Here is a 14,446-nt window from a genome sequence, read left to right on the forward strand (position 1 = left end):
AATTTTCTATTTTATTACAGTTATACCCCCTTCTTTTTTTACTGGGCTTGAAAGATGAAACGCAGCGTTCGGCTTGTGCTCTATTAACTCTGGTTTGCTGGCGTGACTGTTCGGTGCTCGTAGTATCGTAGCACTGTCTTCCACCGGGCGGAGGATTTTTTTAGAGGGTTTTAGATTTCGACGACTACAAAACCCTAATCGACGCTCAAGCTTTATCCCGCGATTGAATTGTTTTCTAAGATTTTCTTATAGCACTTTGGAGTAGTTATTTTTTGCTGGCGAAGAAATGGACATGGATATGGAGACTTCCCCTAGTTACTTCGACCCCGAGGTTCTCAGTGTTAGAGATCAATTCCGTCGTTATCGGTAACTATTTCGACTTACCCTTTTCCCGATTTGCATACTATTCTGGGTCTCTCGTTATTTTGGATTTTAAAGTGGGATTTTTTTTCGTGGGTTGTCGTTTGTTTGTAAGTACAGTCTAAATCAGCTGAATGTAGCAATACTTGAATAAGATTGTACTCGAAAGTTTCGGAATTTTGTTGAAGTTTTGGATTTTGTTATCTTGTTAGGGTTTATGGTTTCAGTTCATAAATCTGCGTATGGGTTTACTTCATTCATAAGAATTAGAATTGAAAACATTTTTATGTTCTTTGTATTGTGAACTCTGCATTGATGTGTATTGCTTAACCTCTTATTTACGTGTTTTGGAGGTATAACATTTTGATGCCCGTGTACAATGCTTGCAGAAAGAGACACTCTACATCGCCACATGAGGAAGTCTTGAGTTCAAATGTCCGTGAGAACAGATTACTTTATGATGGGCATAACATCCATAGTCCAACAAATACTGCTTTGCTTCTTGAAAACATTAAGGAGGAGGTTGACAATTTTCACACCGATCACTACGAAGGAACACATACAAACCCGTTATCTGCTTCCAGGACGGAGAGTGTTGGAATTCTGGATGATGATAATGAGGCTTCGTTTCGTCGAGTAGAAAGTCAATCACTCAAGGCTTGCAAGATTGAGGATGATGAGTTAGCCGAGAGTGGGGATACAACTTTTGCTTTGTTTGCTTCCCTAATTGATTCTGCACTTCAAGGTTTGTTTTATATATCAGTCTTCGTATTAGTTTTGTGCATACATGTATATGCAGATATACGGGTGTGTTTCTCTGCATGCGTTTATGTGGTTCTCATTCTTTCAAAATCTCAACTATCCAATGTATCTGTTTGTGGGATTCTCTTTACTTAGTTGTTGTAGTCCCATTCTTATCTGGTTATCTCTTATTGTAATTATGGCGTCTTGGTTCTGCAGGACTAATGCCCATTCCAGATCTAATACTGAGACTTGAGGAATCATGCAGGCATGTTTCACAATCTATTAGGTATGTCTTCTGGCTCTGAGAGTTCAACAGTCAGAACGTCTTCAACTTTAAATTCTTTGTTTGTGTCTCATGCCTTTCCGGTATCTACAGATATGGATCAGATATTAGACATCGTGTTGTGGAGGATAAACTTATGAGACAGAAGGCTCAGCTTTTGCTTGGTGAGGCTGCCTCCTGGTCACTTTTATGGAACCTATATGGAAAAGGTTAGGAAACTCAACTCCATCATTCTGTTGCTTTGGCCTTTAGGAATAGGGCAGGCGTTGTGTTCATTTTTATTACTGATGTCTGTCAAAGCGCTGTGTCATGTAATATTTTCAATTAAAGTACTGGGTGGCTTGTCTTAGAAATGGTATTATCGATTATGTGTCTTTGCCCTTGCAGTTACTGAACAAGTTCCGAAGGAACTGACCCTGGTAAGCATTCTTTCGTAATTTTTTTTAAAAATTAATCATTCATATTTGATACATCTTACGCGTTGGCTTATTTGATTATGATGAATGTCGTTAGGTGCCATCAACGTCTCATTTGGAGGCTTGTCAGTTTGTTGTAAACGACCATACAGCTCAGCTATGCCTTCGGATAGTCATGTGGCTTGAAGAAATGGCTTCAAAATCACTTGACTTGGAAAGAAAGGTGGCTATTCCAGTATATTCTTTTTCAATATATTAGTTTACCATTGTCATTTTGGCATTTTTCTTGATTGGTTGATCTGGTCTGGTCATGTTTGCATTATTTTCTAGTAGTGAATTCCTCTGCGCCAAGAGAAATACTGGACCTCATTGTGTATGAATGGAATGTTATCTATTGCTTCTAAACGTTGTCTGTAGTTTGTGTTCGTACTTGTCATATATTGAGGGTGTTGGTACTGTTTCCTAGGCTTTATTCAACTTAGGTAAAGAATTGTGTGATGAACCCCAAAATTGATAGAGGTGATTAACACTTTATTAGAATTTGCTTACTAGGAAATGTTAATGTTCTCAGGTGCGGGGATCTCATGTGGGTACTTATCTTCCGAACGCTGGAGTGTGGCATCACACACAAAGATATCTCAAGAAAAATGGCTCTACCGGTGACACTGTACACCATCTGGATTTTGACGCTCCAACACGTGAACATGCTCGTATTCTTCCTGATGACAATGTAAGTCTGTTCAGCTATGGTTGACATTAGGTTCATCTAAATTATTAGTGCTGATGTGCATGTTTTAACATTTCAATATATCATTCAATATGAATACATGGTATACACAATGTTGGTGGAACTTTGCAGAAAGCAATGCAATGTGGATGAGAAGGGTAACAGAAATTTTGTCATAATGGCCGCCTATTTTTCATAACTAAGATCTGATTCTCAATTATTTAACTAAATGGCTTGCTTTAGGGCGTATAACATAGCAATTATAACTGCTTCTTTTGTATGTTCTAGTAACCCTGTGAGGGTCATATTTCGTTTTCATTATCTCTGTTAATTAAAATAACTATTGACAACTTCTCTTTGGCAGAAACAAGATGAATCTGTTCTTGAGGATGTTTGGACTTTGATAAGGGCTGGGAGAATAGAAGAGGCATGTGATCTCTGCAGGTCCGCTGGGCAGGTAATATTAATAATTATATGAATTCTCTAAGGATACTGATTAGAAAGGTGTGTAGCGATAATGTCGATTAATATTTCTACTTTGGCAGCCATGGAGAGCCGCAACTTTATGCGCTTTTTCTGGAATGGACATGTTTCCTTCTGTTGAGGCATTAGTAAAGAATGGGAAAAATAGGACTCTCCAGGCCATTGAGCAGGAAAGTGGCTTTGGCAATCAACTGCGTCTTTGGAAATGGGCGTCCTACTGTGCATCGGAGGTAAAACAGAATCTGGATAGTTTTATTGCTTTTTAATGAATTTGAGGTTAATTTTCCCTCAGAGAAACATAACTTACTATTCTTTCTTCATTTGTTTCTGAAGAAAATTGCAGAGCAGGATGGCGGCAAACATGAAGTTGCTGTTTTTGCAACACAATGTAGCAACCTGAACCGCATGTTACCAGTTTGTACCGATTGGGAGGTAAGGGCATGCACACTTGTATAATCAGATTGATTTTATTTAGCATATTCCAACTTTGCTTTCTTGGATACCATTTTTCTCTTACTTAATGAACTGTTGACATTTTTTCTTGGTTGTCTTGCCAAATATTCAGCATTATATTCTAAGGTGCTTATTTGAAAGGTTACTTCGTCTTGAGTTATTACCCTGCACGTGTGTCCCTGTCGAACTGAATTATCACTCATAAAATTGTTTTAAAGATGGTTATGAATTATTGACAAGACCTGTTTTAGTCGCTACCATTCATATGAATTTTTTTTAGAAACTGGAAACTGCTATCTTCCTCTAACTTGTTCTGTAGATTACTTTAGTGCTGCATGAATTGACATTGTTTAGCGTTGATGGTGATTTTTCTGCAGTCAGCTTGCTGGGCTATGGCGAAATCTTGGCTTGATGTTCAGGTTGATCTTGAACTCGCCCAATCAAAGCCAGGGTTGGCAGAAAGGTTTAGAAGCTGCGTTGATGACCCGGAAACTATGCAAAATGGTTGTCAGGCTTCACTTGGGCAAGAAGATTGGCCCCTCCATGTTCTAAACCAACAACCCCGTGACCTTCCTGCTCTTCTTCAGAAACTCCATTCAGGGTATGAATGCGACTACTGGGAAATTTTCTTTTTGTCCTGTCTGTAAAGAGCGACAGCCCAACTTACTGTTTTTTTCCTGGCATAGGGAAATGGTGCACGAAGCTGTTGTCAGAGGTTGCAAAGAGCAGCACCGGCAAATTCAGGTATTTTAATAGCCATAGATTTTTCTGTCAAGTATTATGTTCATCTTTATTACTTTCTTTTGGCAGATGAACCTTATGTTGGGCGATATATCACATCTTCTTGATATCATATGGTCATGGATAGCGCCCTTAGACGATGATCAAAGCAACTTCAGGCAATCAATAATTTTTCTCCAGATAGTTTTATTTCTATTAAAAATTATGGGATAATCTGCTGATTGTCGGATCCTAGCATTTTCTTTCAAATTAACAAAAATTCCCAACTCAGGGATGTTGTGGTAGGGGTCTCGAAATGACAATATCTATTTGCTGATGTTTCTTGGTTATTTATAGTTTGTTGCAGCATTGCTATATGAGTGCCTTGACTTAATACGTTTTGCATCTGGCAGGCCCCATGGAGATCCTCATATGATAAAGTTCGGTGCCCATGTGGTGCTTGTTATTAGGCTTCTATTTACTGATGAAATCAACGACTCTTTCAGTGAGAAGCTCAATAATGTTGGTGATCTTATTCTTCATATGTGAGTCACTTCAAGATGGTTTCTCTGTCTTAGCAGAGTGCATTTATGGAACTTATTATCCTACTTCATGATACATTATATGCATATTATGTTCAACTGGCTTTTTAGTGACCTGTGAAATGTTGCCAGGTATGCGATGTTTCTATTTTCAAAACAACATGAAGAATTAGTAGGAATTTATGCTTCCCAGCTTGCTCCTCATCGATGCATTGAACTTTTTATACACATGATAGAGCTAAGGATGCATAGCAGGTATTTCTAATTATATTTTCGGTTATTTGATGATAAATATCGGAGGATAGTCTTTCATATTGCATTGTGTGACCCTCTCAACTTCGTGGACAAGCACCCATATTGCATATAGGTGTATGACATAAAGTTAATTCTTTGACATTTTTCCTTCTGCTCTGTAAATAGCGTACATGTGAAGTACAAAATCTTCCTGTCCGCTATGGAATACTTGCCATTTTCTCCTGTGGATGACACTAAAGGAAATTTTGAAGAAATAGTTGACAGGTAATAATGGTCGAGATTTTTTCCTAGCTTAATATGTAGTAGTGAGATACATTTGACTCTATTAATCTCAGAAGTTGCAACTTCATGGAACACTCACAGGGTTTTGTCAAGATCTCGGGAAATCAAACTTGCAAAATATGATCCCTCAGTTGATGTTGCGGAGCAGCATCGTCAGCAGAGTCTTCAAAAAGCCATAGCGATTCAGTGGCTCTGTTTTACACCTCCATCTACTATAAAGGATGTCAAGGATGTTACTTCCAAATTACTATTGCGATCTTTGATGCACAGGTACGGTCAATACATACTGACATATGGCTGTATATCTGTTTCTGCGAAGAATTCTCTGCATATTAGGAAAATGTAGGCTATTTCTCAATTCCTTAATGGAGACGTAATGTTGAAACCAGAGGACCAGAAATCCTTTTAATATGTAACATCTGTCAACCACTTATATCCTTCACTTTTGGCTCTGTTTCATGGTATTATTGTTTTTCCTCTCTTCAGCAACATACTTTTCAGAGAGTTTGCTTTGATCGCCATGTGGAGGGTGCCTGCAACTCCCGTGGGTGCACACACGCTTCTTAGTTTTCTTGCTGAACCTCTGAAGCAACTCTCAGAAAATCCAGATACTCTTGAGGACTATGTTTCCGAGAATTTGCAAGAGTTCCAAGACTGGGTATGCTTCACTGCAGTTTTACGCTTTGTTATTCCTTTGACAGTATCCAGATAAAACGTACCTCTTTGTCTTTCAACAGAATGAGTATTATTCCTGTGATGCAAAATATCGCAACTGGCTCAAATTCCAATTAGAGAATGCTGAAGTCACTGAACTGTCAGAAGAGGAAAATCAGAGGGCTGTTGTAGCAGCCAAAGAGACTCTGGATTCTTCTTTGACATTGCTCCTCAGTAAGTGGTGCCATACTTTATAATATATGGTTGACTATGCATGACTTTGCATTTTTTAGGTTAATTGAAAATGCTGTTAAATGTGATAGTTTTGAACCTCAATACAGGACGAGACAATCCCTGGATGACATTTCTCGAAGACCATGTATTCGAATCAGAAGAATATTTGTTCCTTGAATTGCATGCAACTGCGATGCTCTGTTTGCCTTCTGGTGAATGTTTGCGCCCAGATGCCACTGTTTGTGCTGCATTAATGAGTGCACTTTACTCTTCTGTCAGTGAGGAAGTTGTTTTAGATCGCCAGTTAATGGTAATCCTTTCATCCAATGTTTCGTTTACCTGGAACCTTTGATTTTCCCTCACCCATGGTTATATATATATAAGTTTGCTTCTTCCCTGGACATGAATTTAATATATTCTATTATGTGACAGCATCTCGAAAGCATTCTACGACGTTAATGTTTGTGTTCTTCACTTTCAGGTCAATGTATCGATTTCTTCAAGGGACAGCTACTGCATCGAGGTTGTGCTCCGGTGTTTAGCAATTAAGGGTGATGGACTTGGGCCACATAATGCAAATGACGGTGGTATTCTAAGTGCAGTGGCTGCAGCTGGTTTTAAAGGTTTGGATTTCTGTGGAACATATTTCTCGTTCACTGTGGTTTACCTTCTTTTCTCCATAAAAATTTGGGGATGTTTCATCCAAGATGAAATCACCAGCACTAATAAAACAAGCAAAAAATTTAAAATTTGACTGCAGGTGAGCTTACCCGTTTCCAAGCAGGTGTTACAATGGATATATCCCGCCTAGACGCTTGGTATTCAAGCAAAGAAGGCTCGCTTGAAACACCTGCAACGTATATTGTCCGGGGTCTCTGTAGAAGATGCTGTCTTCCAGAGCTCGTTCTTCGATCGATGCAGGTAAAGCAACTAGCCTCTGCCATATTAAATTATAACAATGGATACATACGTATCTCTCTGTGGCCAATTCACCTTACCCTATAACAAAAGTGTCTACTAAGACTTTTGCAGAGAATGAAAAGTCTTTGGTTGTTTACATTGGCGAGAACTATAGAAGATCGAACTTATACCTACTCGCATGACCCTGTTTAGATGAATTAACCTCCATTTATTACGTATTCACAGGTTTCTGTTTCCCTGATGGAGTCGGGAAATCCACCTGAAGATCATGATGAACTGATTGAGCTTGTGGCTTCTGGTGAAACTGGGTTTCTCTCTTTGTTCAGTCGGCAACAATTACAGGTTAGTAATACTCAGTTCTTTACTCCATGAAAAACATTCAAACACTCCTCATTTTTTATTACATCGTTGTTGGTTATTCACCTGAATTCTGTTAGCTTTTAATTTTATGGTTCTGCCTCAGAAATATGTTTGTTACTTTTGCTGCGAAACATCAAAAGGAATATGAGTAATGAGATCTTGTCTGCATATGAATCATTCAAATTTAGTGACTGAGAATAATCTGATCGATTTAGATGCATTACAAATGCAGGAGTTCATGTTGTTTGAGAGAGAGTATCGTATGTCCCAGTTGGAGCTTCAGGAGGAACTTTCATGATCTTGATATAATGATATTGTCTCACCTTATAACCGCACCAGTTTCTTCCTCACCAAATGCCCAGAGAGACGGCCTATATTGGCTGTGTGATTTACGATGCAGCTTGTCTTTCTTTACAGACCAGGGATTTCACTGATCAAGACTGATGTATACATTGTGACAAATTTTGTCAAATTCTGAGATATCATGTTTCCTTTAGTCCCATTGGTTAATATGTCGATCATCTTTCACTATCAGAAAACCGTCTCTCTCATAGGGTTATCATAACCAGCAAGTTAAGCAAAACGAAATAAACATGACAAAGTCCAAACGTAATAATCCCTTGTCTTGAATTAGAGCTTTTTATTTATGTTGGATGGAGCCATGGACAGTATCTCATACTGTTGGTCGACTGTCTGATTTTGTTGGATCAGACTTCAGAGCATAGAGTGAAGTCTCTCTTTCTCTGTCCTAACATGGTTTCTGGTTATGTCATCAATGGTGGGACAACCAGAAAGGGCCATAGTAATCTCAAACTCATTCTTTAGCATCTCGATCACTTTTTTCACTCCATCTTCACCCTTAGCTGCAAGCCCATAGACTATAGGCCTCCCTATCTGCATCAGCCAACTAAAAGTGTTACATCAACAGAGAGAGTAACCTGAAGTATGTATGCTATATAGCATTGATAGCGTACAAGAACAGCTTGGGCTCCCAGCGCCAGCGCTTTGAAAACATCGGTTCCTCTTCGTACTCCTCCATCAAGCAAAACCGGAATCCTACCTCTAACAACATGTACAACCTGCAGTTCCAGGAAACGAAATTCAGTTAATTAAGACGAATAAGTTTTTCTAAAGCATGCTTTGATGGGGTTACCTCTTCTAAGACAGTTATCGTAGCAGGGGAATAGTCAAGCTGGCGAGCCCCGTGGTTAGATACCACTATACCATCTACACCGGCTTCAACAGCCTTAAGAGCTGCCAATAACATCAAACAGAGTGTTCTTTTATATGCCTTGGACTTGCTACAGAGCATGGTACATGCTACATGAGACATGGATCTTACCGTCTTCACGTGTGAGTAACCCTTTGACAAGGATTGGCAACTTTGTAATAGATCTCAACCATTCGATGTCCTAAAATTTTGCAATGCAAAAATTACCAAGAATGCCGTCAGATAGGAACTTTGTAAAATTTCACCTTCCAAGGACACAGAAAGAATCATTTATAAGATTTCACCTTCCAACTTAAGGAAGCATCAAATGTACTAGCGGCAAAGGCTTCAACCCCTGAACCTTCATTCTAAGAGAAATTATCATGTTAACAACTGGTAAGCTTTTACTTTACATGAACCTTTTAATAAAAGCTCTACTCACAGGTCGAACTTCGGTCGAAACTAAACCTTCAAAATTCTTCAGCTGCGGGGATATCATTCTAGAGAAAACGTATGGAACATCCTTTCAGAAACTACTTTATATCAGATAGGCTAAGCAAAGTAGTAAATCCAAAAGAGGAGAGTAATGGAGTAGTAAAGCTAATTTTCCTGCAAGAAAATGTCCCCAGAATGTCAAAGGAGTAATGGAGAATGTTACTTGTTCTTTATATCTGCTTCCCTTCTACCAAGTTTGGGAACATCAACAGTTAGAACTATAGCCTTGAATCCTGCTTTTTCAGCTCTTCTCACAATCTGAGCTGTTACATCACGTTTCTTGTACACCTATAGAATATATTAGAGCGGAACTAAGAAGTAAGGCCAGCTACCAAGGAAGCAATAGTTTGGAGGAGATAACAAAAGCAGCAAAAATCCATGACAGTGTGTACTTACATATATTTGAAGAAATCGAACAGCGTTACAACTGGAAGCAACCTCCTCAATAGTGCAAGTAGACATGAATGATACTATCTGAAATCACACAACAAAACACTATAAATCATTAAACAATGTAAACATGCATTTAAATAGACACCTTATTACCAATTACCATGATAGTGTTACTTGCAGCTGCAGCTTTGGCAGTGGCGATTTCTCCTAACATAGAAGACAAATCGAAATCAATTTCCCAAATCCAGCAACTGCATATTGTTTGAGAGCTAGTTATGAACATAGACTAAACAGACCTTCAGGATGAGCCAACTTATGCATTGCTGTGGGAGCAATCATGATGGGAGCTGAGATGGGAAACCCCAATATTTTGGTAGACATATCTATTTTGCTCACATCAACGAGTACCCTAGGCCTAAATCTGAACATCAATCAAAACACACAACACATGTAAACCTATTACACGATCACCCACCAAAATGGATATATTGATATCGATTTTTGTTACATGATTCTACGGAAGGCTTCAACATTCTCCTTGAGAGTGTGTTGATCCTCTGCTCCTCCATTGTAGAAATCAAAGTACATCTTAGGAAGGGCCTGTTTGGCCAGCTCTTGAAACTCATCCACGTTTACGATTTGATCCATCTATCTACAATAAACAAAGGGAAAGAAATTGACAATCAAACAACACTACTGTAACAATCATGCAAGAACCTTACTCCTCCATCAAGATTAACTAAAAATTATCAAATTCTTAATCATTATTTCTTTAAAGGTCAAATAAAAAAGGACCATCATGCCTGAACCAATTATTTGTACAGTATATGCTAAATGATTTGTTTGAAGTAGTAAGTTCAGTCTTTAAGTTACACGAAACAAGAAAGAGACTGAGAACTAAAATCAAACCACAGTATATGAGTGGAAGAGAGGATTAAGTTGAAGTACTCACATATGTGAAGAACACAGCAACACAAAGAACAGATGAACTCCTTTTTTCAAGTCTATCTGGTAGGCGGAGCAAATCCCTGAAACAAAATGGTATCGAAAAAGAAGAAAGCTCTTATTTTAGTTTCTTTAGCTGACAGGAAAATCCATTGATCATTGTCGGGGACGAGAAACGACAAAATCAGCTCCCGTGATTGAATTGAATTTGATCATGAAACCCTCTGGGCTACCTAGAGTCTTTACCTTCTCGTTACAACTTACAACAACAATTAATAAATGTTGACTATTCAACCATGATGACGTGGCTTATCATTAAGTTTTCCGAACAGAGCCTTTTTTACTTCTGTCTCTAATACATAAATACGTCAGATTCAAAGTCTCTCTTGAAAAAGTTGCAAAATTTTCCCATTGTACACGAATGAATGCTCACATTATTTAACCAAAGAGTCTCTTTTTGCCAATTGTCACATATATAAAGGGCACGATTTACGATTAGATTTGTCACTTTGTCAGTGTGAACGCTTCAGTTCAACATTTACCTACTGCTAAAGTTACATCTTTTTGGAAAATTTTGCGAGTAAAATTAATGAATCACCGAGGCTTCGGTGTCCGCAGGGGATCAAGTGGACGTTCTTTGGCATTAGGGCACATTTTTTTATCATCAACAAATCGAAAGTCTGGTAGTTTCACTTGGTCATCGTCTCGTATTCAGTATTCTTGGTTGCTCCAAGATCGTCTGTGTTATTCTCGGAGTCCTTTGATTAGCCTTGCGTACTAAGTAATATTATGGTTCGTAAGCAGAGATTTTTTTTTCCTTTGTTTAATTACAGGTTCCAGTTGATAGTTCTTTGGATGAATCTTCTGGTAATAGGGGTAGAGGACCTCGAGGGAGAGGAACAAGTACAACATCATGGTCTCCTAGAGATAGTTCCAGGTATAACGACGAACACAGTCCAGTGCAAGCGTACGTTAATAAGTTCAATGCAGGATTTGTGGAAAAGGGAGTTCAACAAACTATAACCTTAGTGGAGCTTTGTTTGTTTTTCTAGAATATGCGAGGGCAAGGATGGCGCTAGAATGTCTCGTGATCTTGTGAACCAGGTTAAAGATGTTATGCTGTCTTGCCAGGAGTACGAGTCTTATACAAGTGATCAGAAGGTTGAGCTTTTTAGTGTTGAGGATCAGAATAGTACTGCTCAACAGTCTGGTGACGCAGTGGTCTCTTCAAATGAAAGCAGCATGAGATCCAGGTCCGGCCCGTCCATAAGGCAAGTGAAGCATTCGCTTTAGGCCACGTATTAAAACCAAAATAATAAGGCTATATTCTAAAAGTTTTCAATGGTCTACTGGTAATAATACAGACGTAGAGAACTTCAACATTTCTCACACAGGTTCGATTTCCATGAGTGTTTGGGTCATTAATCATTTTGTTTTATTTTTTTTTCCTTTATTTTATACAACATTGTCTCTTAGTGACCGTTCTTATATCTTTTTCCTTCTCCATTTTTTTTGTTAATCACCTTTTTTACCTTTAATTTTTATTTAGAAATGATAATAACTGAAAGAAAAAAAAATGATGATAACAAAAACACTAACTAATATTGTTGACAACAAAATGGAAACCGATAGCAAAAATGTAAAACTATTTAAACTAATATTATATGTACTCGAACTAGTTAAACTTTTTACTAAAATAATATATAAATTAAAAATAGTGCAAAAAAATAATTTTAAAAATCTAGTATGTATTTAAAATTATAAAATCATCTTATTATAAAATATGATTTAGGCCACATAAATTCTAGGACCGGCCAGATCTTTTGATATCTTTCTCAAGAAGACGGGGATAGTACTAAAACCCTCTCAGTTTGAACTAAACAGAGAAAAGATGAAAGCAGCGAAGGGGTACACTGGAATTGTTATTAGACCTGGAATGGTACTTCTCAAGAACTACTTGTCATTCAATGAACAAGTAAGTACGCTTTCTCTCTCTCTCTCCCTAGTTCCTTATTTCTGAATGTGTTGCGTATCTGATCTTAAATGCATCATCTGTGTTTCTTCTGTTCTTGAAATTGTGTAGGTGATGATAGTGAATAAATGCCGTCAGCTGGGTTTGGGTGAAGGTGGCTTCTATCAACCAGGTTTCAGCAATGAAGCAATATTGCACTTGAAAATGATGTGCCTTGGGAAAAACTGGGACTGTGAGACTCGTCGATATGGAGAAACTCGACCGGTTGATGGTTCCATCCCACCACAAATTCCTGTTGAATTCAGTCAGCTTGTTGAGAAAGCAATTAAAGAATCACAGTCCCTTGCTGCCTCAAAATCAAAGGAGAGGAGGAGAGAAGTTATTATACCATCTATGTCACCAGACATATGTATTGTTAACTTCTACACATCCACTGGGAGACTTGGTCTCCATCAGGTTAGTATTTTTATGAGTTACTACGAACACATATGTATTGTTAACTTCTACACATCCACTGGGAGACTTGGTCTCCATCAGGTTAGTATTTTTATGAGTTACTACGAACAAGTTATTGATTTTACAGGAGTATAAAAGTGGTTACGTAGTAATTAATACACATCGTAAGAACTGTTTTTAATTGTATCTTTCTTCTAACAAGTTTCTTCATTATCAACTTATTGATGATTCAGGACAGTGGTGAGAGCCAAGAGTCCATCCGGAAAGGATTGCCTATTGTTTCATTTTCTATTGGAGATTCAGCCGAGTTTTTGTCTGGTGATCAGAAGGATGTTAACAAGGTAGAAACGTTAGTCTTGGAGTCTGGAGATGTTCTAATATTTGGTGGAAGATCAAGAAACGTCTTCCATGGCGTGAGATCAATTCTCAAAGATACTGCCCCCAAAGTTCTTGTTCAGGAAACAAGTCTCCGACCAGGTCGTCTGAATTTGACTTTTAGGCAGTACTAGAGATTAGTACCAAACTCATGATTGATGCTGCAGTTATTGCCTTTATATTTAAAATTTTAGGAATGGAGCACAAGACATAATTTTTTCAGACTAGCATACAACTCATTTATCATATGTATGGTATAGACAAATGATGTATGTTGAATTGAATCCAGGTTTGATGACTAAAAGAACACTTGAACAAAAAGCATTGACTGAATGTTACTGTTGGTCAGCTGTCTGATAACTGGTCCGTCACATTCTGTTGGATCAGAGCATAGAGTGAAGTCTCGCATTCTCTGTCGTAACATGGTTTCTGGTTATGTCATCAATGGTGGGAAAACCAGAAAGGGCCATAGTGATCTAAAACTCTTCTCCACCCTTAGCTGCAAGTCCATAGACTAAAGCTAAAGGCCTCCCCTATCTGCATCACTCAGCGTTCTCCCTATAGTTTATACGGAAAGCTTCAACATTCTCCTTGAGATTGTGTTGATCCTCTACCCCTCCATTGTAGAAATCATAGTACATCTTAGGGAGAGCCTGTTTTGCCAGTTCTTGAAACTCATACACGTTGACGATTTGATCCATCTATCTAAAATATCATATATATATATAAAGAAAAGAAATTGACAAACACACTACACCACAAGAACCTAAACAGAAATTATCAACTCTTTAAGAGGCCTTGATATTAGTCTATCTTTACTGAGTAATTCGTCTATAGCAGTAAGTGCAATCATCAAACTACGTACTTGAAACAACAAAAATAGATGTGCATTGGCTGATAAGATCATTAAGGGACTTATTATGATCTAGAGAGCTGATTGTAGAAGTTACTCACATATCTGAAGAATTCCAGAAGCAGAAACAAACCTTCCAAACCAAGAAAGGTGAGGTTAACTTTTTTCTAAGTCTAAATAGTGAAACCAAAGAACACTGTAGGGGAAATAAATCAATAATACTAATGATTACTACATACTAGTCCTGTCGGTGACACTGACACTACAACAAATCTACTCTCTAGCCTTCCCCTTTGTAAGATCTCGTGGTCAT

The 14,446-nt window shown here is 38.1% G+C and overlaps 3 protein-coding genes across 6 annotated transcripts; 2 read left to right on the top strand and 1 right to left on the bottom strand.

Moving 5' to 3' along the window:
- Positions 1 to 43: 43 nt before the first annotated feature.
- Positions 44 to 7,973, top strand: LOC104765220 (nuclear pore complex protein NUP107). The gene is made up of 24 exons (XM_010488899.3): positions 44 to 366; positions 750 to 1,105; positions 1,321 to 1,390; positions 1,481 to 1,596; positions 1,775 to 1,806; positions 1,901 to 2,026; positions 2,375 to 2,533; positions 2,895 to 2,987; positions 3,076 to 3,243; positions 3,347 to 3,445; positions 3,844 to 4,067; positions 4,153 to 4,210; positions 4,277 to 4,365; positions 4,600 to 4,731; positions 4,861 to 4,983; positions 5,149 to 5,247; positions 5,347 to 5,535; positions 5,752 to 5,923; positions 6,003 to 6,153; positions 6,261 to 6,463; positions 6,635 to 6,776; positions 6,914 to 7,074; positions 7,300 to 7,416; positions 7,667 to 7,973. The coding sequence occupies exons 1-24, from the start codon at positions 287 to 289 to the stop codon at positions 7,730 to 7,732; spliced, it is 3,225 nt and encodes a 1,074-aa protein (XP_010487201.2). The 5' UTR covers positions 44 to 286; the 3' UTR covers positions 7,733 to 7,973.
- Positions 7,937 to 10,691, bottom strand: LOC104765218 (peroxisomal (S)-2-hydroxyacid oxidase GLO4). Of its 3 annotated transcripts, none has more exons than XR_015591669.1 (12): positions 10,485 to 10,663; positions 10,041 to 10,184; positions 9,829 to 9,953; positions 9,693 to 9,739; positions 9,536 to 9,613; positions 9,303 to 9,427; positions 9,087 to 9,144; positions 8,950 to 9,005; positions 8,777 to 8,846; positions 8,588 to 8,688; positions 8,409 to 8,513; positions 7,937 to 8,328 (listed from the first exon to the last, which is right to left on the bottom strand). XR_015591669.1 is itself a non-coding variant. In XM_010488897.3 (12 exons), the coding sequence occupies exons 2-12, from the start codon at positions 10,178 to 10,180 to the stop codon at positions 8,149 to 8,151; spliced, it is 1,092 nt and encodes a 363-aa protein (XP_010487199.2). In that variant the 5' UTR covers positions 10,181 to 10,184; positions 10,485 to 10,691; the 3' UTR covers positions 7,937 to 8,148. The 3 variants fall into 3 exon arrangements, 2 of the variants coding, with proteins under 2 accessions (XP_010487199.2, XP_010487200.2); XM_010488897.3 differs by having other exon boundaries at positions 8,950 to 9,012; positions 10,485 to 10,691; XM_010488898.3 differs by having other exon boundaries at positions 8,950 to 9,012; positions 10,041 to 10,180; positions 10,485 to 10,647.
- An 851-nt stretch (positions 10,692 to 11,542) lies between these two features.
- LOC104765222 (DNA N(6)-methyladenine demethylase ALKBH1C-like) lies at positions 11,543 to 13,601 on the top strand. Of its 2 annotated transcripts, none has more exons than XM_087503202.1 (4): positions 11,543 to 11,730; positions 12,296 to 12,452; positions 12,561 to 12,905; positions 13,139 to 13,601. In XM_087503202.1, exons 1-4 carry the CDS (start codon positions 11,558 to 11,560, stop codon positions 13,412 to 13,414), a joined length of 951 nt encoding a protein of 316 aa, XP_087359328.1. In that variant the 5' UTR covers positions 11,543 to 11,557; the 3' UTR covers positions 13,415 to 13,601. The 2 variants fall into 2 exon arrangements, with proteins under 2 accessions (XP_087359328.1, XP_087359329.1); XM_087503203.1 differs by having other exon boundaries at positions 11,543 to 11,714; positions 12,286 to 12,452.
- Positions 13,602 to 14,446: the final 845 nt, after the last annotated feature.

This window comes from Camelina sativa, chromosome 19, assembly GCF_030686135.1.
Source record: "Camelina sativa cultivar CO46 ecotype springtype chromosome 19, ASM3068613v1".
NCBI lineage: Eukaryota > Viridiplantae > Streptophyta > Magnoliopsida > Brassicales > Brassicaceae > Camelina > Camelina sativa.